The 27,957-nt window shown below is 43.9% G+C and overlaps 1 protein-coding gene across 2 annotated transcripts in view; it reads left to right on the forward strand.

Moving 5' to 3' along the window:
* The first annotated feature begins 762 nt into the window (after window positions 1-762).
* LOC124875128 (transformation/transcription domain-associated protein) overlaps window positions 763-27,957 on the forward strand; it is an 81,951-nt gene continuing 54,756 nt past the window's right edge. The window contains exons 1-37 of one of the 2 annotated variants that reach the window (XM_047376996.1): window positions 763-816; window positions 2,306-2,465; window positions 3,360-3,409; window positions 3,538-3,648; window positions 3,834-3,938; window positions 4,203-4,286; window positions 4,981-5,037; window positions 5,181-5,306; window positions 5,631-5,708; window positions 5,828-5,916; window positions 6,397-6,493; window positions 6,885-7,023; window positions 8,432-8,510; window positions 9,046-9,280; window positions 9,365-9,701; window positions 9,796-9,893; window positions 9,997-10,191; window positions 10,272-10,463; window positions 10,546-10,711; window positions 10,872-11,128; window positions 11,398-11,598; window positions 12,923-13,074; window positions 15,145-15,344; window positions 15,505-15,722; window positions 15,897-16,094; window positions 17,535-17,795; window positions 18,013-18,174; window positions 18,251-18,347; window positions 18,427-18,548; window positions 20,159-20,329; window positions 21,285-21,353; window positions 22,134-22,154; window positions 23,410-23,529; window positions 23,728-23,847; window positions 24,055-24,219; window positions 24,304-24,485; window positions 24,810-25,008. In XM_047376996.1, coding sequence (XP_047232952.1) covers window positions 2,366-2,465; window positions 3,360-3,409; window positions 3,538-3,648; window positions 3,834-3,938; window positions 4,203-4,286; window positions 4,981-5,037; window positions 5,181-5,306; window positions 5,631-5,708; window positions 5,828-5,916; window positions 6,397-6,493; window positions 6,885-7,023; window positions 8,432-8,510; window positions 9,046-9,280; window positions 9,365-9,701; window positions 9,796-9,893; window positions 9,997-10,191; window positions 10,272-10,463; window positions 10,546-10,711; window positions 10,872-11,128; window positions 11,398-11,598; window positions 12,923-13,074; window positions 15,145-15,344; window positions 15,505-15,722; window positions 15,897-16,094; window positions 17,535-17,795; window positions 18,013-18,174; window positions 18,251-18,347; window positions 18,427-18,548; window positions 20,159-20,329; window positions 21,285-21,353; window positions 22,134-22,154; window positions 23,410-23,529; window positions 23,728-23,847; window positions 24,055-24,219; window positions 24,304-24,485; window positions 24,810-25,008 — 5,253 coding nt within the window. In that variant the 5' untranslated portion in view covers window positions 763-816; window positions 2,306-2,365. The remainder of the gene's footprint in view (window positions 817-2,305; window positions 2,466-3,359; window positions 3,410-3,537; window positions 3,649-3,833; window positions 3,939-4,202; window positions 4,287-4,980; window positions 5,038-5,180; window positions 5,307-5,630; window positions 5,709-5,827; window positions 5,917-6,396; window positions 6,494-6,884; window positions 7,024-8,431; window positions 8,511-9,045; window positions 9,281-9,364; window positions 9,702-9,795; window positions 9,894-9,996; window positions 10,192-10,271; window positions 10,464-10,545; window positions 10,712-10,871; window positions 11,129-11,397; window positions 11,599-12,922; window positions 13,075-15,144; window positions 15,345-15,504; window positions 15,723-15,896; window positions 16,095-17,534; window positions 17,796-18,012; window positions 18,175-18,250; window positions 18,348-18,426; window positions 18,549-20,158; window positions 20,330-21,284; window positions 21,354-22,133; window positions 22,155-23,409; window positions 23,530-23,727; window positions 23,848-24,054; window positions 24,220-24,303; window positions 24,486-24,809; window positions 25,009-27,957) is intronic. The other variant, XM_047376997.1, reaches the window with a different exon arrangement.

Raw genomic sequence — 27,957 nt, forward strand, 5'->3', positions numbered from 1 at the left:
TTTTCCTTTGAGCTAACAGTAAGATCACTAAAATGATGCTAGCGGGCTTTTAAATAGGTTTTTAAATAAAGGAAAGTCTGATCATGCCAAGAAAGAAAGAAAGAAAGAAAGAAAGAAAGAAAGAAAGAAAGACATGCAGCTCTGGAACCAGTTTACAGACCCCAGTTTAACCAGTAGACTGCCATCTACTGGTTAAAATAGCCCACAGTAATTCAACTGCTTGATGACATTATAGAGGTACCTTACCATACCATAACTGCATGTGGACAGTATATAACGACCTTCAAGACATTCCCTTTTCTTTCTCTCTTTTTAACACTGAGTAATGCACATAACTGTTAAGTGTAAAGAAAATTTACACCTTTTTCTGCAAGGAATTTTGTGCAAACATATGAACCACTATAATGAATACAAACTGCTTGTTAAATCATGTCAATAAAACAAAAATATTCATTTATCAATATACAAAAATATCCTGTCTAACAGGAAGCTTCTACTGATTGTGATATGCCTGTCAGCAAGAAGACCATCGAAAACGATGGTCTTATATCGTATGTTTTCCATTTTATCCTTCCGCTGGAACTAGTTTAAACATTTTCGACCAATAAAATAAGTCATCCACAGCCAATCGTTAACCATGCCCTCTTCATACATATATCACTGACAAACACATATACTGTATGTATGGTTTAATCTGTAGAACGTAAGAAACAACCCGCGGAGGGATATGTGACATTTTCGCCTTGGTTGCAAACAGGAGCGCGAACGCGGCGGTCCCAGTGAGGAGGACCGACTGCTTCCTGTCGGCGGTGCAGGGTGAGAGCACTCCGCTTTGTCATTTAAACTTTCATCAAATATTAGCTTTATAATATAGCCTCTTTGACGCGGGTTAATGTGTAACTGTATTGTTTTTATTTATTGCCGGGAGTTTTTCTGTATGTGGCTCGCGCTTATTTACTTTGAAGTACCTTTTGAGGGAAGGCACGAGCGCTTTCTTTCTTTAGGGAAGCTAGCTTCTTTGCTAACGGTTTGCCTGTTTTCTAGCAACAATGTTAAAGGCAACTTTCTCTGCTTGCAGTAACACATAAACTCACTGGACAAATCGAGCTGGAACAATTTTTATTATGCGATAAAATGGTTTTAAATGCTTTAATATTTTACCGGACTTCACTACGCTGGTGCTCGGCGACGCTAATGACTACGTCATCACGAAGCGCCCATTAAACGGCATGTTGTTTTTCTGTTGCTAGTTATTGTAAAACTAATTTGTGTCTCTTCTCTTAATAGAAAACATTTTGATTTGTTTTATCCCGTACAGTAATGGGTCTTCAGCCCTTCCTTGTTTGGCTTCAAGGATCCAGACCTTGATGTTTTCAGAGGTTGATCAGAAGATCTTCAGGCTGTCTTTAAATCTTTCTTGGCCTGTGGCTCCTTTATAATCAGTTTTAGAAGAGTTCATGGCAAATCTGTAGGACTCGGTGAATAGGACATAAAGCATACTACTCCTTTTCTGTTGGGAGTAAATTAGTGTTACAGTTATTATTAAGAACAGCAGTTTTAAATTGGAGCTTTTAGAGAACTTGTTTTTAAACGGTGTTTCATAAAGACGCAATTACTGAAGATTTCTTTAGTTTAAAATCTTTTAATTCCTTTCACTGCAACAGAGAAGGAGTCTGTCAGTGTAACATATCTTGACTCGGCAATAAATGCGCACTCTTCTTTGTGAAAATGCTCAAATCTGTCAGATGGCGAAGGGATCCTTCTTCAGATCATTAGATTCAGGACTGGTTGCTGGCTGGGCAGTTCCAGAACTTTAATCTGGTTTGAGTTAAGCCATTTTTTTTATTTAGTTGTATGCTGTTGGTCACTATGTTACTGAAAGATAGTGGTGTTGGAAACTGCTCATAATTGCTCCTACCTTGACTAAGGCCCTGGGTCATCCTAAAAAAAAAACCAAAAACAGCTCCAAAGCATGGTGCTGCCACCGCCATGCTTCACTGTGGGGATGATGGTCTTCTGGTGATGTGCAGGGATGTTTTTGCATAGAAAATGCATTTTGACACGTAGACAGTACAGAACATTGTTGTCTCATGTAGTACCCAGACATTGGTGAGTTTAGGACCTAGTGAGGGTGAGATTGACTCCTATTTAACATCCATTTGAATGTGGTGGTTAATTCTAGATACAGAGAAGACCTGTTTAAGAGGAAGTCAAGAACGTCTGACTGGAAATTATAGAAAGTCTAAACATTAGCACAATGTTGTTTTTTAACCTGTGAATCTTCTATGTATTTTATTTTTTATAGTACATGTCGTGATCTCACAGATCCCTGCAGACTGCTGCTACGTCTGCCCCTGCTGCTACCATGGCATTCGTACCCACGCCCAGCCCCACTGTGGTGGACCAGACCACCCTCATGAAAAAGTACCTGCAGTTTGTGGCAGCACTCACAGACGCCAACACACGTAAGTTCACATCCCTGAGTGTGTACCATCAGGTGACTGAAAATCTCATTAAATACTCCTGTTTCCAAACGTTGGATTTCAGGTTTATATCTGTGAAATTTCAATAAAACAGTTTCATATTAGAGGCTTTAAATGACACAAAGGTAGCATGGTTGTTTTTGAAGTTAGGGACTGTTTGGTGAAAGATGAACATTGAGTTTTTCACCTGTTTTGTTGGAAATATTAAACTGTTTTGGTTCTAAAAACATTATTTAGTTCATATTTCCTTTTTGCAGTGATTAATGCTTTAAAACACTGTAAAGCCTTGGAAGATGAGCTGTTCTAGTTACAATAACTCCGAGCCAGAATATATAAGATGTAGCTTAGAATGAACAGTTATTACAAAGAGCTGCATATGGCTATTATTACATATATCATAGTTATATGATACCTTTGTCAGAAATAGGTTTGCTCCATCTCATTTATTTGGGGTAAACTTATTGTTAGGTTTCTTAACAATAGGGATTAATATAACAGTAAAAATTAATATTTGCTTGAAGATTTCTGAAGAGATCTTTGTATAATAATAAGGTTGGAAAGGCAAAGGAAATCTGTGTATTTTTATTGTGCTAAAGCCAGTTTTCGTTCATGTGCTTAGCGAGGGCGATGTGATGAGGGCGATGTGCTTTAGTCCAGTCACAGGTACGAGTGTCTGGGAGAGTCTGGTGTGCTGAGAGTGTGTCTGACTGATTGACTGACTGTGGTTCTTCATGTACCTGTTGAATAACCTGGACGCTGAAAGTAAAACTGATAAGATCTGAGAGCCTCTGCTAAGCACATGGAGACAGGCTTGAAGTATGAACCGCATCCTTAGCCAGTGTGATTAATGGTGTCTCTCTGTCCTTCAACGTCCAGCTGATGAAACCAAGCTGAAGATGATGCAGGAGGTGAGCGAGAACTTCGAGGTGAGTTTGATGAAGGCCCTTTATGTGTGATGAAGTGGCTTCATTGTTTCTGAAGATGGATGATAGCTTTCAGTTAATGCATGTATGAAATCAAAGCAGCGTGCTGATGTGAGACCTGTCCATTTCAGAATGTAACATCTTCACCTCAGTACTCCACGTTCTTGGAACACATCATCCCTCGCTTCCTGACATTTCTTCAGGATGGAGAGGTGCAATTTCTGCAAGAGAAACCTACCCAGGTGTGTGTCTGAAGGCTGGCTTCTTTTTCTTTGAACCTTCAGTGTTTAAGAGCAGTTTGACCCCAGCTGATGTAAATAATGGAATAACTTGTTATATTTATCATAGTCTGGAGTTCATGACAGCGTATCTTAAAGTAAGACTGGCCATCCATAAAAACCTTTTAATTTGTGCTTCTGTTGTTTAGCAACTGAGAAAGTTGGTGCTGGAAATCATCCACCGGATCCCAACAAATGAGCACCTTCGTCCACACACCAAGAACATTTTAACTGTGATGTTCCGTTTCCTGGAGGTATGAAGCCTTCGGTTTTAATTTAACATCTTTTTCTACAGTATGTATTAGACGGTCATGGGTTTGGTCAAATATATATTTTAGAGATACATCTTAGAATAACTTGCATTCGCCCCAAAATGTCCTAGAAATTCTTCGAGGGCCAGTGATTGGGCCCCGGGCCCTGAGGAGTACTTACTGTGTGTTTTTCCTGATATCATGCATGCAGGAGTTGGTTCATAGCAGTTTGACCTTCATGGTTGTTCATGGGTTTTTTTTTTGTAGATTGAAAGTGAGGAAAATGTCCTGATTTGCCTCCGGATCATTATTGAACTCCACAAGCAGTTCCGGCCTCCGATCTCTCAGGAGGTGAGTATCTCATCCATGGCCTCTTTCAGGTGATCCACACGCTTCTCGGTCAGATGACAGGTGTAGATACAGAATGGGAGGGTTGTAGTCGACCCACGTCTCTGATCTGTGTCTGGAGTTAGGAACCAGAACCATCACAACAGTGGGCTGAACCAGTGTGAGCTGCTGATTGGATGAATATGTTCAGCACATATTAACATGTTGAGGATGAAGGCCAGCTTGGAGCCCATTTGAAGGTCCAGGATGAAGACTGTGACACAGAGCTCAGAGAAAACATTTAAAAATATGATGCCCACCTTTCACTGTTCATCTTTCTCTAGTCTAATGTGACCCAGGTGACCCGGTTTCAGCTGAAAGCATCTTTCTGATGACCACATTTGTTCCTTATGCTGCATGAGCTTCATGTTCTGAAAGCACACGTTGACGTCTGTGACAGAAATATGGCGTTTCCTGGTTGAGGACTATCATCTGAACGGGTCTTATGTGTAAACCTTATTTCTGATCAAGGCGGTCCATTTCTGATCTGGGTCTTAGTAAAGATACATTCGGTCTGTGGCAGACAGGAAGGACGTTGATACTTTAAAATGATTCGTGTGAAGATAAATAACACTCAGGGAGGACATTTTCTCTGATTAACATTTAAAACAGTTCACTGAAAAGGTTCTGTAACATTTTTATCATCATTTCTCCTCAGATCCACCACTTTCTGGACTTTGTGAAGCAGATTTACAAAGACCTTCCAAAAGTTGTTGTGAGTAAACCTAAGATTCTATGATGTGATATTTTTCATTCTTGGTAGATATTTTGATTGGCTCTTATCCTTACTCCCTTGTCGTTTCTTAATCTAAATACTAATGTTTGCAAACAGTAACTGTTTGTCTTCTCTACCTCCAGGCCAGGTACTTTGAGAACCCTCAGGTGATTGCTGAAAACACCGTTCCCTCTCCAGAAATGGTGGGGATGATCACATCCGTCTTGGTTAAGACCGCCCCTGAGAGGGAAGACAGCGAAACACGAACAGTAAGCTGCTGATCCCACATCACCTCTACACCACCCAGAGTAACCACTGGGTGGCAGTAGTGCGCTGTTACAGTGTTGAAAGACGATGAATCTGCAGTTCTGTTCATTCTGGTTTTCATAACTGGCCCTTAGCAGTGGCATATCTGCTTACAGTGAACTGAACATTTAAATATGACTGCTGCTAAATAAGGAAATCAGATTTGTCTCCATCTTTGACCTCGACACATTCAGTTGTATGTATTATTGTGTTTATGTGCATTTACTGGGTTCAGGTTCATGTCCAGCAGTTACATCATTAGATCTTCCTCTTGTTTCTGCCTCCAGCACACCATCATCCCTCGGGGCTCGTTGTCTCTCAAGGTTCTGGCAGAACTGCCCATCATAGTGGTGTTGATGTATCAAGTGAGTGAAATAGTCCCGGACCTCTTTAGACCCGTCTTTTCACACGGAAACGTGGTTCTGACTGTGATAAGTTCATCCAGACATGTTTTAATAATTGAAGTTGTTTCATGTTTTCTCAGCTGTATAAGTTGAACATCCACAACGTAGTGTCAGAGTTTGTTCCCCTCATCATGAACACCATCATGCTCCAGGTGTCTCCTCAGGCCAGGTGAGATGCATCTCTGTAAACACACACTCGTCATGGTCAGTTGGGAAAACCCAAATCATTTTTCACCTCACAGAAAATAACTCTGGCTTGTTAAACAGGATTTATTTGACTTCTTCCTTCCTTTCTTGCACTAAATGTGTGGATTGCGCTGGCTGGCACTTTTCTCGTTAAAGCAGGAGCTAAAATCCATTTGGCCAAGTTAAACTTGTAGAAATTGGCTTAGCAGGAGGTTTAGGGTTTCAGGGAAGGAGCGGGCTTGTGTTCAACATTTCTAACAGGAAGGAAATGGTCCAGAGCTTCTTCAGGAGAGCAGAGCGTAGAATGATTCTTCTACAGTCAGGCGCAGCTGTCTGTAGAACTGGTTCTGTCATTTAGACCCACAGTTTCAGCTGCTGTAACTGCCGGAACCGCAGGTTTACAACAGAATCAGCCGCACCGTTAATGTCTCTGAATGCACTAAATGTTTGGTTTTCTTTGTAGGCATCACAAGTTATTCAACAAGGAGCTGTATGCAGACTTCATTGCTGCCCAGATCAAGACTCTGTCTTTTCTGGCCTACATCATCCGCATCTACCAGGTACCAAACAGGTTCAATTAAGAAGGAGAACTGAAAACTTTGACCTGAATGTGGGATTTCCACAGATTATCTGTGTGTTATTAGGGTGTGAAAACCAAAGAAAGCTTTCCGCATGCATGGTCAATAAACTATTTGTTACATATTTGAAGCGATTTTCTTATATTTACAGATCATTTGCACTGATCTGAATGTTACCAGTTTTTTTCAGAGCCTTGCATAAATATTCATCCTCTGGAACCTTTTTGTCACATTACAACCAGAGACTTCAGTCTATTAGATAGAAATGTGCACGCCACACTTTTCAGTTTAAAAGCCCATGAATGATTTTCCCTTCAGTTCATAGTATTTCTACGTTGTGATGGTCCGTCACTGCTTCGTGTTTCTCTGTCAGGACCTGGTGGGGAAGTACTCCCAACAGCTGGTGAAGGGCATGCTGCAGCTCCTCTCCAACTGTCCGTCTGAAACCGCTCACCTCCGCAAGGAGCTGCTGATCGCAGCCAAACACATCCTCACCACGGACCTGCGCAGCCGTACGCGTCAACACACACCCTCACACAAGTTCCTACTAATCACTGTACACCATTTACCTCACAAGTGTTTTTATTCCACACCAGGTTATTGCTTGATTTGCTCTCACTAGTCCGATTATTAGCATCTTGTTAATCCTTGCCTGGGTTTGTCAGTCTGTGCCTGTAGAGACTGAGAATCAGGATGAAATAAAAGACAAAAGCCCAAATAGCTGTGAGTAAAGACCCAACAATGATTTATTTGGGCTGATTGTAGTGGAGTAGAGCTTCCTATGCTGGAACCATTGTCTCTGATTGAATTTAATTTTATTGCTTCTGGCGACATGCGAACAGGAGCAAGGGTTCAGCAGATCCCTTTCCTGACTTTAAATCTCATTTTATTCTAGTCTAGTCTGTTCTTTTCTTGGTCTGGTCTGGTCTTGTAACAATGTCAGAATGGCAGAAACTAACCACTTATAATCATGATTTGAGCAGAATAAGGCGGACGCCTCTGCTTTAAACAGCCTTTAAATAAATAAATGTTTTATGCAGAAGCATAAAATCACAGAAACATCATTTCATTTATTTATTGGGGCATAAGTTCTGTTAGGACTAAATGTTTTATCCGCTTTGCCACAGTTACTGGTACCCCTGCTGTCGATAGTTTGAACAAACCCGTTCTGCCAGGTGGACAGTAACGGGTCCTTCTACCACTTTTCTCAAGGTTGGAGCACAGAGAGAGGGAGATCTTTGACCAGTCCTCTGTAGATGATCCAGAGTCCTGGGTCCTCCCCCCTAGCCTCTGCTCTTCTGCTCGACCCACAGGTTCTTTATAGGGTTTAGTTCTGTGGACTGAGATGGTTCTGGAAGAAGGCTGTTGATGTGGACCAATGTTTTGGATCCGTATCCTGCCTGAAGACCCAGTAATGACCCATTTTCAGTGTTGTGCCAGAGGCCACCAGGTTTTTACTTCAATGACATTTCAACACTTCATAAAAGAATAAAATAGAATAGAAATGTTCTTTATTGTCCCTCACATTCAGGATGGCTACTCTCTAACAAGGTTCTCATGTCCTTCGGGAGAGAACCAGGCCCAGAGCATCACAGATCCTCCACTTTACGTTGACATAAGGTGTTTTTAACATGTTTCTGCTGCGTTTCACACCAAACCACCTGGAGAGTTTGCTGCTGAAAAACTCGATGTTGGTCTTGTGTGACCAGAGCTCACAGGTTCAGTTAAAGTCACAGTTTCATTCAGGACAGAAGGGCTTGGCTTGTTAATAACATCTGATGGTAGTTATAGTGACCTTCCTCCTCACTGTGGTAGTTAGGCACAACTTAAAACACATGAATGAATGAAATGCTTTATTTCCATCTCATTTAAAATGGTTGATAGAGCGACCAACAGTTGTGCCACTTTCTTTGTTTTTAGAGTTTATTCCTTGTATGGACAAACTTTTTGATGAATCCATCCTGATCGGCTCTGGTTACACAGCTCGGGAGACTCTTCGGTAAGTACTCGTTTTCTCACCATCTTCTGAACTCCTTGATGTCAGCAGAGACGTTCTCACGCGTGGTTTGTCTGCCTGCTGCATCAGGGTGTTAGGTGTCCGATCATATTAATCCGAAGCCTCTGGCTATTGGGAAAATCTCAGGGAAGCTGACTGTAACACTTCAGGACAGATTGCCCCATCAATTCGTCATGTACTCCCTCATCTTCCTCCCAAGGCAGGCCGCCCTGCCGCCGCTCTTGGTTTCAGTTCAGAGCCTCCTTGACCTCCTCCTAGTTGCCAGAATAGCTCACCTCATCAACAGAATAGCTGTCGTTTCACATTAGTACGTCCAGGAAATGCGTCAGAGGGATGAGATCAGACAGGACTATTAGTGCCATTCATTAACTCAGACCCGCTCTCCATCACTTAGCTGCTTGCTATAAACGTTGAACTCAACCTTCTTTATTCTGACCTTTTTGTCCTTGTGAAAAACGGAGCGTTTTAACTATCACTGTATTTGTTCCTGAATTACATCCCAGCCTTTTGTTTCCAGACCTCTGGCCTACAGCACCCTGGCTGATCTGGTGCACCATGTTCGTCAGAACCTGCCTCTGACAGATTTATCTCTAGCTGTCCAGCTGTTCGCCAAGAACATCGACGACGAATCACTTCCCAGTAACATCCAGACCATGTCCTGCAAGCTGCTGCTTAACCTGGTGGACTGCATCCGCTCCAAATCGGAGCAGGAAAACGGGAACGGGCGGGACATTCTCATGAGGATGCTGGAGGTACGTGTTGCAGGTCCCGAATCTGAATATTCTTGCCCAGAAAGGCAGGAAATATGTCTCATTATTTTTCCTTCTATGATTCAGGTGTTTGTGCTGAAGTTTCACACCATTGCACGCTACCAGCTCGTCTCAATCTTTAAGAAGTGCAAACCTCAGTCGGAGATGGGCATGGTTGACCCAGGTGCGTTACCTGGGGTACCAGCCACACCTACTCCTTCCACCACTCCTGCCATTCCTCCACCCGCTCCTCCCACGCCCGTCGCCACTGCGCCCCCCCCACCAGCTACGCCCTTTGACCGCCCCGGAGAGAAGGAGGACAAGCAGACGTTTCAGGTGTCAGACTGCCGTAGTTTGGTCAAGACCCTGGTGTGTGGAGTCAAGACAATTACTTGGGGAATTACTTCATGCAAAGCTCCTGGAGGTAAGCCACCTCATTAACATTATGCACAATCTTTCCAGGATAATAATATATGAAGAATTTATCAGTAAAGTGATTTGTTCTGATTATATTTCAGAAGCTCAGTTCATCCCTAACAAGCAGCTCCAGCCAAAGGAGACCCAGATCTACATTAAACTGGTCAAATACGCCATGCAGGCCTTGGACATCTACCAGGTACAACCATCAACTAACAACTTGGGCTTTAAACCAAAACTAGCATTCGTGCAACAGCGCTTCTTCTGGATCCAGTCTAGTACTGATTGCCTTCCCTGCTCAGGTACAGGTTGCTAACAACCAGCAGACCTACATCAGGGTGGCCAACTGCCAGACTGTCCGCATGAAGGAGGAGAAGGAGGTTCTGGAGCATTTCGCTGGGGTCTTTACTATGATGAATCCACTGACATTCAAAGAGATCTTTCAGACCACTGTGCCATACATGGTGGAGAGGATTTCCAAGAACTATGCTCTACAGGTGCATAGAGCCTAGTTTCTACAGTTTTACTCGCTTGGTGATTATATCTCCAAATTTGATTCATTTGTTGTGTTTTCTAGATTGTGGCAAACTCTTTTCTAGCCAACCTGTCAACGTCCGCTCTGTTCGCCACCATCTTAGTGGAGTATCTTCTGGAAAGGCTGCCAGAGATGGGCTCCAACGTTGAGCTCTCAAACCTTTACCTGAAGCTCTTCAAACTAGTGTTTGGCTCAGTCTCCTTGTTTGCTGCTGAGAACGAGCAGATGCTCAAGGTAGTTTGTGTTTTTGTTTGACAGTGGTAGAAAACCTTGTCAAGCCTTTTTTCCACTAAACGTTTGTTTTTGTTCTCCTCAGCCACACCTGCATAAGATAGTGAACAGCTCCATGGAGCTGGCGCAGTCTGCCAAGGAACCCTACAACTACTTCCTGCTGCTCCGAGCTCTCTTCCGCTCCATCGGTGGAGGCAGCCACGACCTTCTCTATCAGGAGTTTCTACCTCTTCTCCCTAATCTGCTGCAAGGTACAACATGTCACCACGTTACACAAGTTACTTCTTCTCCCAGGGCTGCACTAAAACTCTCCCTAGTGGTTATTAAGGATTTCAAACTAAACTTCTCTGCCCTCTTGAAAAGTGTGGGAAGGTTTACCTACCAGGAAATTTCCATTCTGTTCTAATTTAGGTCTGAACATGCTGCAAAGCGGCCTCCACAAGCAGCACATGAAGGACCTATTTGTAGAGTTGTGTCTGACGGTACCGGTCCGCCTGAGCTCCTTGCTGCCCTACCTACCCATGCTAATGGACCCGCTGGTTTCGGCACTCAACGGCTCGCAGACTCTAGTGAGCCAAGGCCTCCGAACCCTGGAGCTGTGTGTGGACAACCTGCAGCCGGACTTCCTCTATGACCACATCCAGCCTGTTCGGGCTGAGCTCATGCAGGTGGGAAGCTGTTTGTTTTATAGAAGAGATGTTCTGATCCAGGTTCTTTGTCCCCAAAACAGTGTGAAGTGCGCTAGGCTAGCATTAGCTCACTTACTCCTTGATGATTTGGCGAATTTTTCTCCTGTCATTGTGAACAAAACTCACAGAAAGAGTTGATCTCCAGCACAACGCCATGAAATCTCTTCATACAATTGTTTGTGTCTTGGTTAAACTGGTTGCTAGAATGCTCTAAACTGGTAGTTTGTTATGCATGTGCCGTCCTGCAGGCCCTGTGGCGGACACTCCGTAATCCTGCAGAAAGCATTTCCCACGTAGCTTACCGGGTCCTGGGAAAGTTTGGAGGCAGCAACAGAAAGATGCTGAAGGAGTCTCAACGGCTGCAGTATGTGGTGACTGAGGTCCAGGGCCCCAGCATTAAGGTGGAATTCACTGACTGCAAAGCATCCATACAACTTCCCATGGAGAAGGTGAATATGATGACCATGGTGATGTTCTGCTGGTTAAACACGGCCTTTCGCTCTCTTTTAGTTTCTATTTGTGGGATGAAGAAAGAAGGAATTAGGTATAAAAGAGCTTAATATTCCTCCTTATTGTTCTCCACTGAGATCAATATGTCTTTGTCACAGGTGTGTGTGTGTGTGTGTGTGTGTGTGTGTGTGTGTGTGTGTGTGTGTGTGTGTGTGTGTGTGTGTGAGAGGAACAGTGAGTAGGGGATGTGCGATGTCTTGTTTCTCATCCACAGTCAGTAATCATCTATCTAGTGCAGGGCCACCATGATGGCATTATTTATTCTTTCTAATGACTGGTCTCAGACACCCACCCACCCAACACACACACACACACACACAACACACACACACGTGTGTTAGATGCGGACCAGAAAGCAGTGCTGCATCTCAGACCAGTGGAAACATCTCGCCTGCTGAAAAGCAGTCTGATTGCTGAACCTTTCTGATTCAGTCGAACCTCGGCTGATTTCATGTAGATTTTAGGTCAAATTTCAGCGAAAAGAAAAATGATGGTTTTCAACATTTTAAAATAAAGATCTGAAGAGTTGCTGTTTTTATTAATTCACAATATATGCAACTATATCATAATTACAATGAGCAGCTGTGTGGGTCATTTAATCTCTGCACATCCTGAAGACACCATTCCCACTGTGACGCATGGAGGTGGCAGCATCATGATGCGGGGACGGACAGAGAAGCTAAGGATGGATGGAGCTAAATCCAGGACAATCCTGGAAGAAAACTTGTTGGACAAATAAGGAACTAATTTACTGTCTAAAATCCCAAAATATCTGTTGAAGTTTGTGGTGAGAATGTGACCAAAAGTTCTAGGGGTGTGAATACTTTATTAAAGCAGTTGCATGTAATGTTTAGTCTTGTTCTTTGAAGCTCATGAAGATGAAACTCTAAATACTGTTTTCCATACAGTTGAATGTTTAACCTGACAACCTGTCAGGAGTCTGAAACCTGATGCTCTGAAGGTTTAATGATTCAGTTCTGCTCTTTTCTCCTCTCCTCATCCTCGTCTTCTGAGTGGCAATAATTACTTCATTTTCCCCCTTTTAAGTGCCTTGTCGCTGTGGCTTGACAGCTCATAATGTAGAGATGATAATGACCCTCCTGGGCCAGATGGTGCTCCGTGTTCCCTCAGCCAATTAATTACACATATAGAATATACTGTTTGTTTCTCATATTATTAATTTAACAGCACTGGTGGGCTGCATCTCATAAACTTGTCATTTTTAAGTATTTACCCTATTTTTCACCCTTTCTTTGTCGTCAGGCCATAGAGACGGCTCTAGACTGCCTGAAGAGCGCCAACACCGAGCCCTACTACAGACGGCAGGCCTGGGAGGTCATTAAGTGTTTCCTGGTGGCCATGACGAGTCTGGACGACAATAAACACGCTCTCTACCAGCTCCTGTCCCATCCCAAGTCAGTTAACACGCTGCATTTCACTCGGCTGGGTTATATTTCTGCACCCTGGTTCCAGTTATAGTTGTTGTTATAATACTGCATTCATACTAGAATAATGCTCAGGGTGTAAAAAACATTATATTTACTCTGATCATTTTCCAGGTTTGATAAGTTTGGAGAATATCAAGCTGAGCATAAAAAAAATGTATTGTTGTTTTTAGGCTTTGTTCACATTTTCGAGCTGGACTAATTCTCTGATGGTTGAACATAAAAGCTGGATAGAAGCAGAGCTGCAGACGTGGTCTGATTCGTTCTCTGATGGAAACGTTCTACCAGCATCCTGGGCTCTACCAACAACATCTCATGATTTTCAGATTATAAAACGCTCTTAAAATATTTGCTGAACATGAGAATTCATTTTAATCAGTTTAAAACCCTGTTGACTAAATAAAACAAGTAAACTGTTATGATGACAAAACGAGCGTTAGATGTATTATCTCCACATAATGAATCAAACTGAAATTATGAAGAGAAAAACAATGTGGAAAATGTTGTTTTAATTTCCCAAAAATAAAATTAGCTTGTTCAATATTACATTTTCTGCAATGTGACCAAGGATTGTGGGTAAACATCTAAGAACATGACATCTTCCCTTAAATCCGGGTTCCCACTGAGTGCATCAACCGTTCAGCCAAATTCCTTCTCTGGTTGAGAGTTTGGATCCGTCCTGCTCAGTGTGACACACACACACACACACTCCTACAACCAATGACATCCTATAGCAAATACCAAGCAGTGTCAGAGGGGATTCCTGTCCTCTTGTTGCCCTGACAACACCTCTCCTGCTGTCTCCTCCTCTTCCTCCCTAATCAGCACATTAACACGTGGGGCGGATGGACTGAGCTGCATGTTGGATGCAGTTCTGCTGCAGCAACAAGGTGTGCAGTCCTGCATCTCCCATCATGCATTGTGAAAGCAGTTACCCTCGTGGGACACGTTTTTGTCTTGTAGGATTTAAAATGCATGGTAAATTTTCTAAAATATATATTGATTAGAAAAAATAGGAGTAAAACATATTAAAATATAATATCAAATATAGACGAAAATGAATTGTCACGGCTAATAATAAATAGGTCATAGTTTGCTCCAGGTTGAAGTCCTCTCCTCTCCCTCTGAAGCTTTCAACATGCTGACACCAAACCCCAAACTGTGTAAAAATTAAACCAAATCACATAAAATAAAAAAGTGTGAAGATATCTGCAGTTAACAGGAGGCTTGAATGCTGCGCTCTTGTCAGGTGTTCTGCTTCATCATTTTACCCTCTGCTTGAACTTCCGACCCATCTCCTAAATCACACCTTGTTCGTTTTGGTTCCTGTTAGCTTCACATCTCTTGCTAGCCACTGTCCTGCACTGTTTCTGTGTTTTTGCTACACATTGTTTGAACTAATTCCTCTCTAAGCTGCATCGCTGATAATTATGCATTGACAGGCCGCCTACCCAGTCAGCCATCAGTGCCAGGCACAAACATACAGGTGTGTTAGCCTCATTACCATCAGGGATTCCTGGCCAGCAGCTAGCTCACTTCCTGTCTGTCTGTCCTACACCTCGACCCTCACAACATAACATACACCTGGACACCAGCATGGCTCTGTGTCTAGATCTGAGTATCTCATTTTCTCACCTTTCTTCTCTTCTGCCTCCTTCAATCATCTTTGAAACATTTTTCCTTACCTGAAAGTTTTTCACTGAAAGCAAAGTGAAAGTAAAGATGACGCGTGGAGTTGAAATGTTGTACCCCTGACTGAGTGAGTGAGTTCCACCCAGCACTCTTTCCCCTGACAAGCCCTTCCCTCAGTGTCTTCCCTGCTTTCTGCCCCTAAAGAGCTGCTTTGAAATGGTGCTAGTAAAACAAAGTGATCCATCAGCTCTTTAAACACAAGAAAACAAATTGGAGACCTGCCAGCAGAGGAAGACCAAGGCAGGGAGAAGTATGGATAAACAGAACAAAGACGTTTCAAAGCAACCATTAACGTGTGTGTCTGCCTTGGTAATCATCTTAACTCTTGGTGTTGCTTTTCCTCTTTAGCTTTACTGACAAGTGGATTCCCAGCGTCATCATCTCCCACCGCTACAAGGCCCAGGACACTCCTGCCCGCAGAACCTTTGAGCAGGCCCTGACCGGAGCCTTCATGTCTGCTGTGATCAAGGACCTGAGACCCAGTGCGCTGCCCTTCGTAGCCAGTCTGATTCGCCATTACACCATGGTGGCCGTGGCTCAGCAGTGCGGTGAGGCCTTATTCTAAATAATTACGTTGCATTAGCAGTCATTTCCTTGCTTCACAAGATCCTGACTCTGTCACCAGTTTATTATATGGAATTTTCCAGAATGTGCAATTGGTAGAAACGGATAAAAATATTTGATTTGAAAAGAAATAATTTTCTTCAGGACCGTTCCTGCTACCGTGTTACCAGCTGGGTAGCCAGCCGAGCACAGCCATGTTCCACAGTGAGGAGAACGGGTCAAAGGGCATGGATCCACTGGTTCTCATTGATGCTATAGCCATCTGCATGGCCTACGAGGAGAAGGAGCTGTGTAAGATCGGAGAAGTGGCTCTGGCTGTCATCTTTGACGTGGCTAGCATCATCCTGGGCTCCAAGGAGAGGGTAGGTTACCGTGAGAGCAAATGATTGGACTTGGTCATTTCATTTCCTGTTTAACATCAGGGCTGGTTACGGTTATTTCAGGCTCTTGTGTTTTGGATGAAGTCATTTATTTTCTATGTTATGTGTTTTATGTCTTTGTATCCTTGTTATTCCCTCTGTCCTCTGCATCCCCAGGCTTGCCAGCTGCCCTTGTTCTCCTACATTGTTGAGCGTCTGTGTGCCTGCTGCTACGAGCAGGCCTGGTACGCCAAACTCGGCGGCGTGGTGTCCATCAAGTTTCTGATGGAGAGACTGCCTCTGATCTGGGTCTTACAGAACCAGCTAACGTTTCTCAAAGCTCTTCTCTTTGTCATGATGGACCTGACTGGAGAGGTGAGATCATTTTTATTTTCACTATAATAAACAGCTGCAGGCTGTGGTGGTCCTCTCCTGCTGCAGAACCTTCACTCTTTGCTGTTTATGACTGCGCCATGCAGGAGTAACATCTCATATTTATCATGTTGCAACCATAATTTTTACTGCATCCTCACCAGCACTAAGCGGTTCCTCAGAGTGAAGTGGGATGAAAACAAAAATCTGAAAAGTGTGGTGTGTTTGTTTATGAAGCCCCTGAGTCAGTAATTTGTAGAAACATGTGATTCCAGCTGCAGGTCTTTACCAGCACTGAACATCTACGGTTGATCTCAGTCAGATGAAGAACATCTATGAACATTATTTTTCAAGCCTTGCCACAGATTTAGGTTTAGAACTGGTCTTTGACTAGGCCATTCTAACACATGACCCGGCTTTAAACTAAACCATCCATAGTATCTCAGGCTGGATGTTCAGGGTGGTTCTCCTGCTGGAAGGTGAACCTCCACCTCAGTCTCAGGTCTTCTGCAGCCTCTAACAGGTTTTCTTCCAGGATTGTCCTGGATTTAGCTTCATCCATCTTCCCATCTACTCTGACCAGCTTCCCTGTCCCACAGCATGATGCTGCCACCACCATGTTTCTCAGGGTTGGTAATCAGGCTTATAGGGTTAGTTTTTCTGCGCTCATCATGTTTGGATTGTACGCTAAAAAGTTGAATTTGATCTCATTTGACTGGAGCATCTTTTCCACACATTTGCAGTATTTACCCTGTTGTTTGTAGATTATATCTATGCATTTAAAAATCTTGGTGCTGGCTTTTAAAGGTGTGTGTGTGTGTGTTCTTGTACTTGTTGCTGAGTGAGAACCATTTTTCGTATTTTTATCGCAAAGTGAGGACATTTTGACAAAGTCAGGACATTTTTCTGGTCCTCAGTTTTTCAAATTCCGTTCTTGGGACAGGGGTTAGGTTTAGGTATTAACTGGTTAGGGTTAGGCACTAAAAATCAAGGAAAATAAATGGAAGTCAATGGAAGTAACCGAAAAGTCCTCATAAAGATAGTAAAACACGGATGTGTGTGTGTGGGGGGGGGGGTCAGATATGGTTCGTAGCGCCAGATCTTCCCCTAGAATGTGTTTTTCTTAACCTGGAATATTGACTGATTAGGTGACTTCTGAAGGCTGTCATGGATGTTATTTGGGGGGTATCATTGTAATAGGACTGAAAAGAGAGTAATGCCACACTTTTCAGATTTGTATTTGTAAAATATTCTGACAACCCTTCTTTTGTGTCCATTTCACAGTTTGCTAAATGTGGTCCAGTCTAATGAGATCCCATCAGAATACATTAAAGTTTGTGGTTGAATCATGGACAGATGTTCAGTGGATGTGAAACTGTAATTTTCTTGTCACATTATTGTTTTCTGATTCCTGAGATCTTATTAACTTTGTTTTTTCCTCAGGTGTCAAACGGAGCCGTGGCCATGGCAAAGACCACCTTGGAGCAGTTGTTGGTGCGCTGTGCCACTCCACTGAAAGATGAAGAGAAGACCGAGGAGCTCCTGGCTGCCCAGGATAAATCTTTCCATATGGTCACCCACGACCTGGTCCGAGAAGTCACCTCCCCGAACTCCACCGTCAGAAAGCAGGCCATGCACTCCCTGCAGGTGCTGGCACAGGTCACCGGCAAGAGTGTGACGGTCATCATGGAGCCCCACAAAGAGGTAGAAGCAAGCACCGTCAGGATTGTGTGGAGGGAAGTCTGTGCTGCTCTGAAGCCACCTCTGAAACGTTCATTTGTAACGCTGTGACTCCTGCTGAACATCAATGTGCTTTATTTATCATTATTTGTTTCAGGTTAACTGCTGTACAGGCAAAATAAAACTTGATGTTACTTTGTTCTGGCTACGAGTTTCTTCTTAACACCAACATGCTCCTCAGGTTCTACAAGACATGGTTCCTCCAAAGAAACACCTGCTCCGTCATCAGCCTGCCAATGCCCAAATTGGCCTGATGGAGGGGAACACGTTCTGCACCACCCTGCAGCCACGCCTCTTCACAATGGACCTCAATGTCATGGAGCACAAGGTCTTCTACACAGAGGTAAGTAACCTCCCATATAACTAGTTCTGCTGGCTTTAACTAGCAGTTTATCTGTTGTTCTTGGGTTTGTTTCTAGCTGTTGAACCTGTGCGAGGCAGAGGATGCTGCTCTGATGAAGCTGCCCTGCTACAAGAGTCTTCCTTCTTTGGTTCCGCTCCGTATCGCCGGCCTCAGTAAGTTGGCCCAGCCGGAACCTTTAGAAACCGTTTCTATTGGTTTTAGTTAAATGTTGGTATTTGTTGTGTTGACCAGATGCCCTGGCAGCCTGCAACTACTTACCTCAGTCCAGAGAGAAGATCATCGCTGCTCTGTTCAAAGCTCTGAACTCCACCAACAATGAGCTGCAGGAGGCGGGTGAAGCATGCATGAGGAAGGTCAGCATCCTGCAGTTTTTATTAGTAGATGGTTGCTTTGGGACAATGAATAACTCAGAGATGCTGCATCAACACTCTAGATGTTCTCCACTCCTTATAAAACATGAGGTGTGTCTCAGTTTGTTAGTTGTGTTATTTTAATGGTTGCATGTAGTCATTTAATTGCCTATGTCTGAGCTGGGGTCATAGTTCATGCAGCCTACAGCTCGGCCCCTCTCTCTGGACCTTACTGGTTCTGTCCTCTGGACCGGAGTGCAGGACTGAATCACAGACTGATTTATTTACAGCCATAAGCTGCTTATTAAATCCAAAAGTGAAGCTCATTTGCTCCATTTAGGGAATTAATTGTTTCCTCTACAAAGAACCGCCTCAAACGCTAATGAAAGGTGGTTCTGTTAGGCATCATGCAGCCTTGAGCTGGACCTGCTGGCCGGTGTGTTCTGGTGTCTCATCGGGAGGAGTTTCTGAACTGATGACTAACCAATGAACTCTGAAGGTGTCTGCTGGTCCTGAACGCTGCCAGGAAGCAGTCCGTGCCTTTTTCATTTTGGAAGGCGTCCTTTTCATGTTAAGGTTGAAACAGTAGATTATATGAAACCTGTTCAACCTTTTTGTTTTTGTTTATCGTTTAAATCCTTTTTACCTCATTTCTCCCTGATCGTTCTCCCAATCGGCCTTTTTTGTTCTTGATTTGATTCAGATTTAATTTCAATTACTTAAAAAAACCTCATGCTTCTTTCTTTATCCCTTAATCCGTCTGCAATCTCTTCTGAGCCAAACATGGCCGTACACCAGCAGACGTAACCTTTGTAATTATGGATTAGTCTGTGCCCCTAAGGTAAGAAGCAATCTAGTCAGGAAACGTTATTGTGCCGTTTAAATGAAATCATATTTTCTGCCTCCTGTGAACGGGATCAGTGCTGTTAGTCCTTCCCTGCTTCGCACTTATCTTCATATGAACCTCGTCCACTTTATCCCACTGTCCCTGAGCCACTTCTGCTTCCATCCATCAAAGTATCCATGTAATCTCCTCTTCTATCATCTACTCGCAGCTCTTTGTCCTTATTTTTCTTTTGTCCCGCGCTGTCACTCCTCTTCACTGTGCTGTAATTTTTTCTTTCTATTTTCTGTTCTCTCCATTCTTCCATCTCTGCGCTGCTAGCACTAATGAGCGTTGCCATGGCTAGATCGATACAGGATGGAGTGTTTGTTCTCGGCGCTGAGAGGAGAATGAATGTGGCTGCCATGCATCATTTCCTCGCCGTCTGCGCGAGAGCGTGCGTCATCACTGTTTGCTTGCCGTCTGTTTGTTCACAGCTCCCCATGTCCTCGTCGGAGTAGCCTTGGTCCTTAAAGGTGACAGAAGGTGTCTTGAAGGTTTCATAGCCGATGTAATGATGCAAAAACCAACGAACGAAAATGAAACTGGTCGTTTTTAACACTTTTAGGCTAAAGATCTGAAAACGGATGGAAATAATGCCAAAAGGCTTGTGTTTGGCTTTCTGGTGTCTAAACAGCTTCAGTACTTCCATTCAGAACCATATATCGTGTGTAATGTTCTGGTGTGATGAAGATCAGGCTACATCTGTGTAACTCGTGTCTTTCTGTAGTTTCTGGAGGGAGCAACGATAGAGGTCGACCAGATCCACACTCATATGCGTCCTCTGCTGATGATGCTCGGTGACTACCGCAGTCTGACGCTCAACGTTGTCAACCGCCTGACCTCCGTCACGCGCCTCTTCCCCAACTCCTTCAATGACAAGTTCTGTGATCAGATGATGGTGAGAACCTTCTACATCTGCTGTTGAGCTCCTGCTCATTGGTTCTTTAAAGCCAGGACATGGCAGCCGAGCTGTAGAATAATGTGTTCACAGAGCATTGTAGAAGTATTCACACCCCTTGAACTTTTTCACTTGTCACGTTAAAACCACAAACTGCAGGGATAGACCAAAACAAGATGATGCCAAACTAGTGTGTGTGGTCATCCAGCTAAACTGGCATGACAGGCAAGGATAGCAGCCTAGGAGCATGGTCTTCCTCTGGAAGAGCTGCAAAGATCCACAGCTCAGGTGGGAGATTATGTTGACGGGACAAAGGCAACTCTTGCATTACACAAATCTGGACTCCATGGAAGAAAACCATCGTTGAAAAAGATACAAAAGACTTGTTAGTGGAGCAGTTGTTCACCTTCATGCATTAAGGCATATTCATGTGTTAGAATGGCCTAGTCAAAGTCCAGATCCCGAGTTATTTTACAAACAAGAACAAAGAAAAATGACCTGCAGACCAAGGTTGTTCTATGAAGTATTGAGTCAGAAGGCAGAAGTTGAATGCATCGTTCTCTTTTCAGATTTCTAGTCATAAAAACATTTCAAACCTTTTTCAGAAACAGCTTTCTGTTGCTCTGTTTCCTACAATCCAGATAAAATACTTTTGTGGTTTTAGCGTGGCAGAATGATGAAAAAGCTCACAGGATCTAGGTGCTCTAAAGTTCAGCACACATCCAGATACAGTCGTTACCTTCAGGTCGGAGGAAAGTTCTGCAGAACCAGAGCCAACAGGGTTCGGTTGATGCACGGTGTCAATGATTGGCTCTTCTTTGCTCTGAAATGGTTGTAAAAGTAAGCAGAGGTTTGCTCAGCATAATTTATCTCCTGAAACGTGGATTCCTGCTCCTCGAATGTTCTTCCCTGCAGAGCTAAACAGACCCTGATTGTTTTCCTTTGGTTTCCTCAGCAACACCTTCGGAAATGGATGGAGGTGGTTGTGATAACGCACAAGGGAGGCCAGCGCAGTGATGGCAGTGTAAGTAAACACATTTCCTACCTGTGTCCTCTTTGTTTCTCTCCTGCATTTAAACAGAGGCTCCAGGTCAATATGACCGTCAACTGCTCCAGCTTTTCTTCAGATAATCTCCTTGCCTAAACCAAATAGCTCTCACAGAAGGAGATAGAAGTTGTTCCTTGTGCTCACAAAGCCACCGTGGCGTGTAGTCAACAGGCTCGGTGTGGCCTCCTCTGAGATGAGTTGTGAGGGCCCATATTTCAATCAATGATTAATTAGGCGCCAGGCGGGCGGTGGAGGGCCCAGCTACTCACATCCTCATTATCTCCCCGACAGATAACCTTGTAAAGGCAAAGAAAAGGTGACAGAGAGGGAAAAATACAGCTGCTTCTCCTTCTTACGCTGCTCCTTTGCTCGTGTCTCTTTATGCAAGTTCATCCTGACTGGATTCAAAATGATGCGTTTAATTAGATGCAAATTGGCCTTTTGTCTTTGCAGCTCCCCAAGTGGTGGTCTTTGTGCCTGGTGACAGCGAGGCTGGCAGGGACAGTAGAGCCGGGGTCATTGAGCCAATTAGCTTCTCCCGATAAAGACAAAAATAGGGAAGGAGAGGGGGGTAAGGTGGAGGTTAGGATGGTCCATTAGGACAGTTGGAGGACTAATCTGAGACCCAAAGAAACAGCTGAAGTTCACCCTTTTATTTGGCTTCTGTCTGCTCCTCTCTACACACACACACACACACACACACACACACACACTTTGTTCTGCTGACTCTGATCATTGTCTCCCGTTCTGGTACAGCCTGCGTTGGAGGGTGTGGAGGTGAGATGTGTCCCGGCTGTTAGTGAGTCTTGTCAGTGATTGAAGCGTTAAACCTGTGTCGTGGTGGTGGACGTTCCCCGTATCTCTATGTCCATCTGTCTGTGGTTCTGTTAGAAAATGTTCCTGTCATCTCAAGTTCTCCTGTTCCTCCTGACCTTGGAGACGTTCATTCCTGGAGCTCATCTGAGCCTTGGTCTCTGCCTGAGAAGCTACATGCAGAACTATTCATACCCCTTCAACATTTTTACATTTTGTCACATTACTTCAACAATCTTCTGTGTTTAGCATTTTATCTGGCTTTTATGTGATGGACCAGCACAAATTAGACCATGACAGGAGACACACTGGTGCCTTCAAGCAGTAATCTGAAAAGTGTGGCAGGCAGATGTTTTCAGCCCCCTGAGTCAGTCCTCTGTAGAACCACCTTGGGCTGCAGGTCTTTGCAGGTCTCCACCAGCTGTGAACATCTACTGACTGAAAGTTTTCTCCATTCTTCTTTGTAAAAGGGCTCAAGCTCAGTCAGGTGGGATGGAGAACATCTGGCAACATCAGTTTTAAGTCTTCCCACAGATTCTCATTTGGATTCGGGTCTGGGGTTTGAGCCATTTTTTCCAGGATTGTCCTGGATTTACGCTCCATCCATCTTTCCATCCATTAGGTCGAGCTTCCCTGTCCCTGCAGAAGAAGAGTATCCCCACATCATGCTACTGCCACCACCAAAACACACGTAGCTTTTTTTCTTCTCCCTGCTCCATAAATGTCAGGATTGTGGAGAACATGATTACATTACCTTCAGCTCTCTGTCTGACCTGTCAGCTGTGATCCTTGGTCTTCATACTAATGTTCTCCAGCAAACCCCTGAGGCCTTCCTGAAACAGCTGCGTCTTTCTGTTTACTAATGAAGGCAATAGCTTGCACTAGTTTTATTTAGGGGTCTCAACATTGGGGGGATTAATACTAATGCATGCCCCACGTTTGTCAACCTTTTTTAGCTGGTCCGGTTGGTTCAAAAGAGACGCTCTGACGTTGGGTTGGTAATGTGACAAGCTGTGGAAAAGTTCAGGGGTATGAATACCTTTGCAGTAACCGCCAGCTACCTACAGATGGTGTCTTCAGTAGTTCAGTAGATTCATCCTCGTCTCTCCACAGTCATCAAGACTGTCTGCAGGAAGCTGTGATGCTTGTTTCAACCTGATTGGCTCACATGTTCATCCCGCTCTTGTTCTTCTGATGTCTTCCTTCTGGATTTTTGCAGGAGATGAAGATCTGCTCTGCCATCATAAACCTTTTCCATCTGATCCCAGCTGCACCTCAGACTCTAGTCAAACCTCTTCTGGAGGTGGTCATGAAGACGGAGAGGGCCATGCTCATTGAGGTAGGACACAATGTGTTGGGACGTTAGCAGCACGTAATCATTTCTCTCTTTGTGTTTATCAGTTGGGTCTTAGATTGGATGTAAACAACAGATTAACAGTTAAATTCATCATGTTAGCCCAGACTGAGGATCTGGAAGCTAATATTAGACACTTAAACTGGTCTGTTTGTGTTTCTTTTGACGTTTTCTCTGCCCCAGGCTGGCAGTCCATTCAGAGAGCCTCTGATCAAGTTCCTGACTCGCCACCCATCCCAGACGGTGGAGCTATTCATGATGGAGGCTACCCTCAACGACCCTCAGTGGAGCCGAATGTTCATGGTCAGACGAGATCCACTTCTCCTCTCTTTTAAAAACACATTTTTATGTCAGCAGCTGTAACAGCCTGTAATCAAGGAGGTGTCGTGTTCTGAGGCCTTGTTAACAGCAGCTATAGGTGGATCACGCCTCATCTTCAGTGTCCTGTTCTTGGTTTATGATGTCATTGTTCTGTGTGATGGTGGTCTTATGATTTGTGTTCACATGCAGAGTTTTCTGAAACACAAAGATGCAAAGCCACTCAGAGATGTTTTGGCCTCTAATCCCAACCGCTTCGTCCCCCTGCTGGTTCCTGCGGGTACTGCAGTGACTGTTCGACCTGGGTCTCCCTCCACCACCACAGCCAGACTGGATCTGCAGTTTCAAGCCATTAAGGTATGCTCTGCTACATTTAAGGTAATATTGCACCTGGACAGGAGGCACCTTGCTTTTCACGTTCTTCTTGCTCCATCTGTTCAGATCATCAGCATCATTGTGAAGAATGATGAGGGTTGGCTTGCAGGGCAACACTCCCTGGTCAGCCAGCTTCGGCGAGTCTGGGTCAGCGAGGCCTTCCAGGAAAGACATCGTAAAGACAATATGGCCGCCACAAACTGGAAGGAGCCCAAACTGCTGGCCTACTGTTTGTTGAGCTACTGCAAGTATGTCGACTGAATCAGATCAATCTTGGCCTTGATTAAGGATTATCAAGGAGCTCCAATGTCACATTAAAATGTCCTTTGGGATTAATCAGGATCAGAATCAGAAAAGCTTTATTGCCAAGTATGTTTTTGGACATACAAGGAATTTGTTTTGGCGTAGTCGGTGCAATACAATACAAATGAAACCGTATAAACATATCTACAATAATAAATAATAATTTGCTTTCTATGAAACCTGCAACAGTTCTATGACTGCTGTTCTGTGTCACGTTGGACTTATCTGGTTTTATGAGTGAACTTATTGACGCCGCATCCTTTCAACAGGCGTAACTACTCTGAGATCGAGCTGCTGTTCCAACTGGTGCGGGCTTTCACTGGACGCTTTCTTTGCAACATGACTTTCTTGAAGGAGTACATGGAGGAGGACATTCCCAGGAACTACTCCATTCCCCAGAAACGAGCCTTGTTCTTCCGCTTCGTTGAGTTTAATGATCCTCATTTCAACGATGAGCTAAAAGCGAAGGTAAGTCGCAATCTGAGAAACTGGCTTTATTCCTGCTTGCTAAGTATGTCCATACCTCAGCAGTGAAGTCATTTTATTGCTGTTTATGCTATGCACATCTATTATTAGATGTGTTCAGGCATCGACTCGTTTGGCATGCCGTACCAAAGACTTTTCATTCATGATACATTAACATCGGTACCGGTCCGATCAGTAAAACTGGCCCGATGTTATTTTCCATCTTGTTGCCGTTCGTGTTTCTGGAGAGGAGGGGGAGGTGGGTGGTCATGTGGTATCTGTTTGGTCATGAGAGAGTGGTAGTGATGCAGCACAGGATTGTGGGTAGTTGAACTGAAGTAGAGAAACAGATGCCCGCGGTTGTAGAAAAGGGAAACAATCTATTATATATAACATATAATATCAGTTATCGGCCATAACAGCAATATTAATATCAAATTATTGGCCCAAAATGTTCTTATCGGTGCAATCCTACTTTTCATTGTCTGAGCGTATAAAATGATGTATGATTATATGGTGCTGACCTCAGTCATTGGACACAGGCCCGCAGCATCACTCCACCATGTTTACCTCTGTGATACTAGTGTACATTAATCGGTCCCAAACAGCTGGTTAGCATGTAGATAGTGTCTAATAGTTGTTATGGAGACACTGAGATGCTGCTGTACGCAGCAGTGACCTCTGAAGATGTTTTAACCTCCTCCTCTGTGTGTCGGGGGGGGAATCATCCAGCTTCGTGGCCAGTAGCTGCCTCTGGAACCTCATTGTACCAACATGCAGCAAGAGCCAAGTTGAGTTATTTAGATGTGGTTAGTTTGGTCGACTGTGAGAAGAGACAGATCAGGAGTAACGGTTTAGGAAAGCAGCCAAACTCCTGGGAGTTTAATGTTATGATACAAGGATCCAGACCCGATGGGTCCAGTATGTAAAAATCATGGCAGAATGCAGCCGTAGTGATTCCTTCAAAGCGGTTCTGCTGGGTAACGATGGCGAGACTAGTCATCTTGGAATTTGAACGTTGTGGGTTCCACTCCGGCTTCCTCCTGCCATATGCAGATGTGCCCCTGGGCAAGGCACTTATTCCCATGTTGCCAAAGAGGAAGATAGGCAGATATCCAACCCGATATCATCATCATCATCATATTTACTAATATGATGCAGCTCTGGGGTGCAGTACTTCTCTGGTGGATGTGAGGGACTTCTTTGCTTCTCAGCTTACCTACTTCTCCAGTTTGGGAAACATTGCATTCAGGGACCTGATCTGTGTGACTTGTCTGGTTGCTGAAGTTCTGGTTGCACCACAGCTACTTTGATGGAGTCACTGAGGTCATTTTGTTTGCTGTGACCTTCAGAGGCTCACAGATGAATCTCTCTGTCCGACCTTCTGCACTGCTTTCTCTCCTGCATGCAGGACTGCTTTTAGGTTCGGAATGGGTCAGTGGGGAAGGCGAGTCCAGGTTGTGTGACTAGAACATCCGAATTACAACAGAGATGGCATGTACTGTATGCCCAGACCTCCCTAAGCTATTTCTGATCTCACTCACTCCACATGTCCCTGTGGGTTGATTCAACAACTATGCTCCAATAAAAGAAAAACTCTTTCTTTCTTCCTGGAAATGCTTAGAGGCCTTTAGACACCTGATCGCTCCAGAAATGTTTGTCTTGAGTTTGTTGTGAAGTTTGGTGTTTATTTAAAGAAATAAACCCTGAGAACGTAATAAATTTGTGTAGTCGTGGTTACCAGCCCTGCAGGAGTCCACGCCCCACCTTTTACCAGAATGTTCTGTTGTTTCTTTGCTCCGTCTAACCGTCCTGATCTTGTGAGCAGGAGATGTTACATGTGGCCTGGACCAGCGAGAACATGTTTGTGTTGATTGTGTGTGTGAGTCATGAGCTGGAGAAGAAGTGTTTGTGTGGTCTACATTGACATTTACATAAATGCCAGCAGCATTTAGCCACAAGCATAATATCACAGGAAGTAATGTGTGTCTGTTTGTGTTTGGGAGTCTGACAGAAATCCAGCTTTTTATGTAGCTTCATGAGGATATCTGAGCAGAGAGAGATGTGTGTGTGTGTGTGTGTGTGTGTGTGTGTGTGTGTGTGTGTGTGTGTGTGTGTGTGTGTGGCAGCAGGAAAGAAACAACAGGGATGAATCATTTATGCTGCTTTGTTTTATCCAAGTACTTCATGCAGAAAACAACTTTAGTGATTCCTCTTTTATTTCAAAAGTATTTCTGTTTGTGAAGAAGCTGCAAGGAGACGAAACCAACAAACCTGTGGAAATGTCAAGCACTGGTTTTACATTCTGTTGCTATAATTGGCTTGTTTCTGTAACGGGGGATAGTTGCTGTGTTCAAAAGATGAAAATCAGCCTGACGTTTTTAGGGACTTTAAGCTTACTGGTGTTTCTTTAAGCATGTATGTTTAGTTTGTTTGAGCCTTTGTTGTAGCTCTCTGCTCCTGAGAGCTGGTGGTTGCAGCTCAATCCTCCTTTTATTCCTTAATGCATTGTGAGTGTCCCTGTCAGTTGTGCTGGACCATCTGGTTTGGTGGAACCGGGCCTCACAGAGACTGGCAGCTTGACATAAAATTATGCAAACAGTCGCTGCACAGAAAGGAACCGGATCCACCAGAACCTTTGCAGGTCAGAGCTCGCTGTGCTTTCCCACATATGAAGATATGAGCCTAAAAATATTGTTTTATTATTTTTCTTGTGCTTCACAGTTGTTGTTGCAGTATGTTGTTGTAATGTGGTAAAACGGCAAAAGAGTTCAGGGGGTGTGAATACTTTATTAAAGGGCTGCAGAACGTGGCATGTTTGTCCTCATCATACCTACACCTGCTCCACCTTTCTTCTGGACACCATCAAAACATTGCTATTAGTAATGATTGGTTTTCCACAATTCAAACCTTTCTAAATGACAACTTTTTAAAAATTGCAAACAGTGAAGT

This window comes from Girardinichthys multiradiatus, chromosome 10 (genome assembly GCF_021462225.1).
Source record: "Girardinichthys multiradiatus isolate DD_20200921_A chromosome 10, DD_fGirMul_XY1, whole genome shotgun sequence".
In the NCBI taxonomy this organism is placed as follows: domain Eukaryota; kingdom Metazoa; phylum Chordata; class Actinopteri; order Cyprinodontiformes; family Goodeidae; genus Girardinichthys; species Girardinichthys multiradiatus.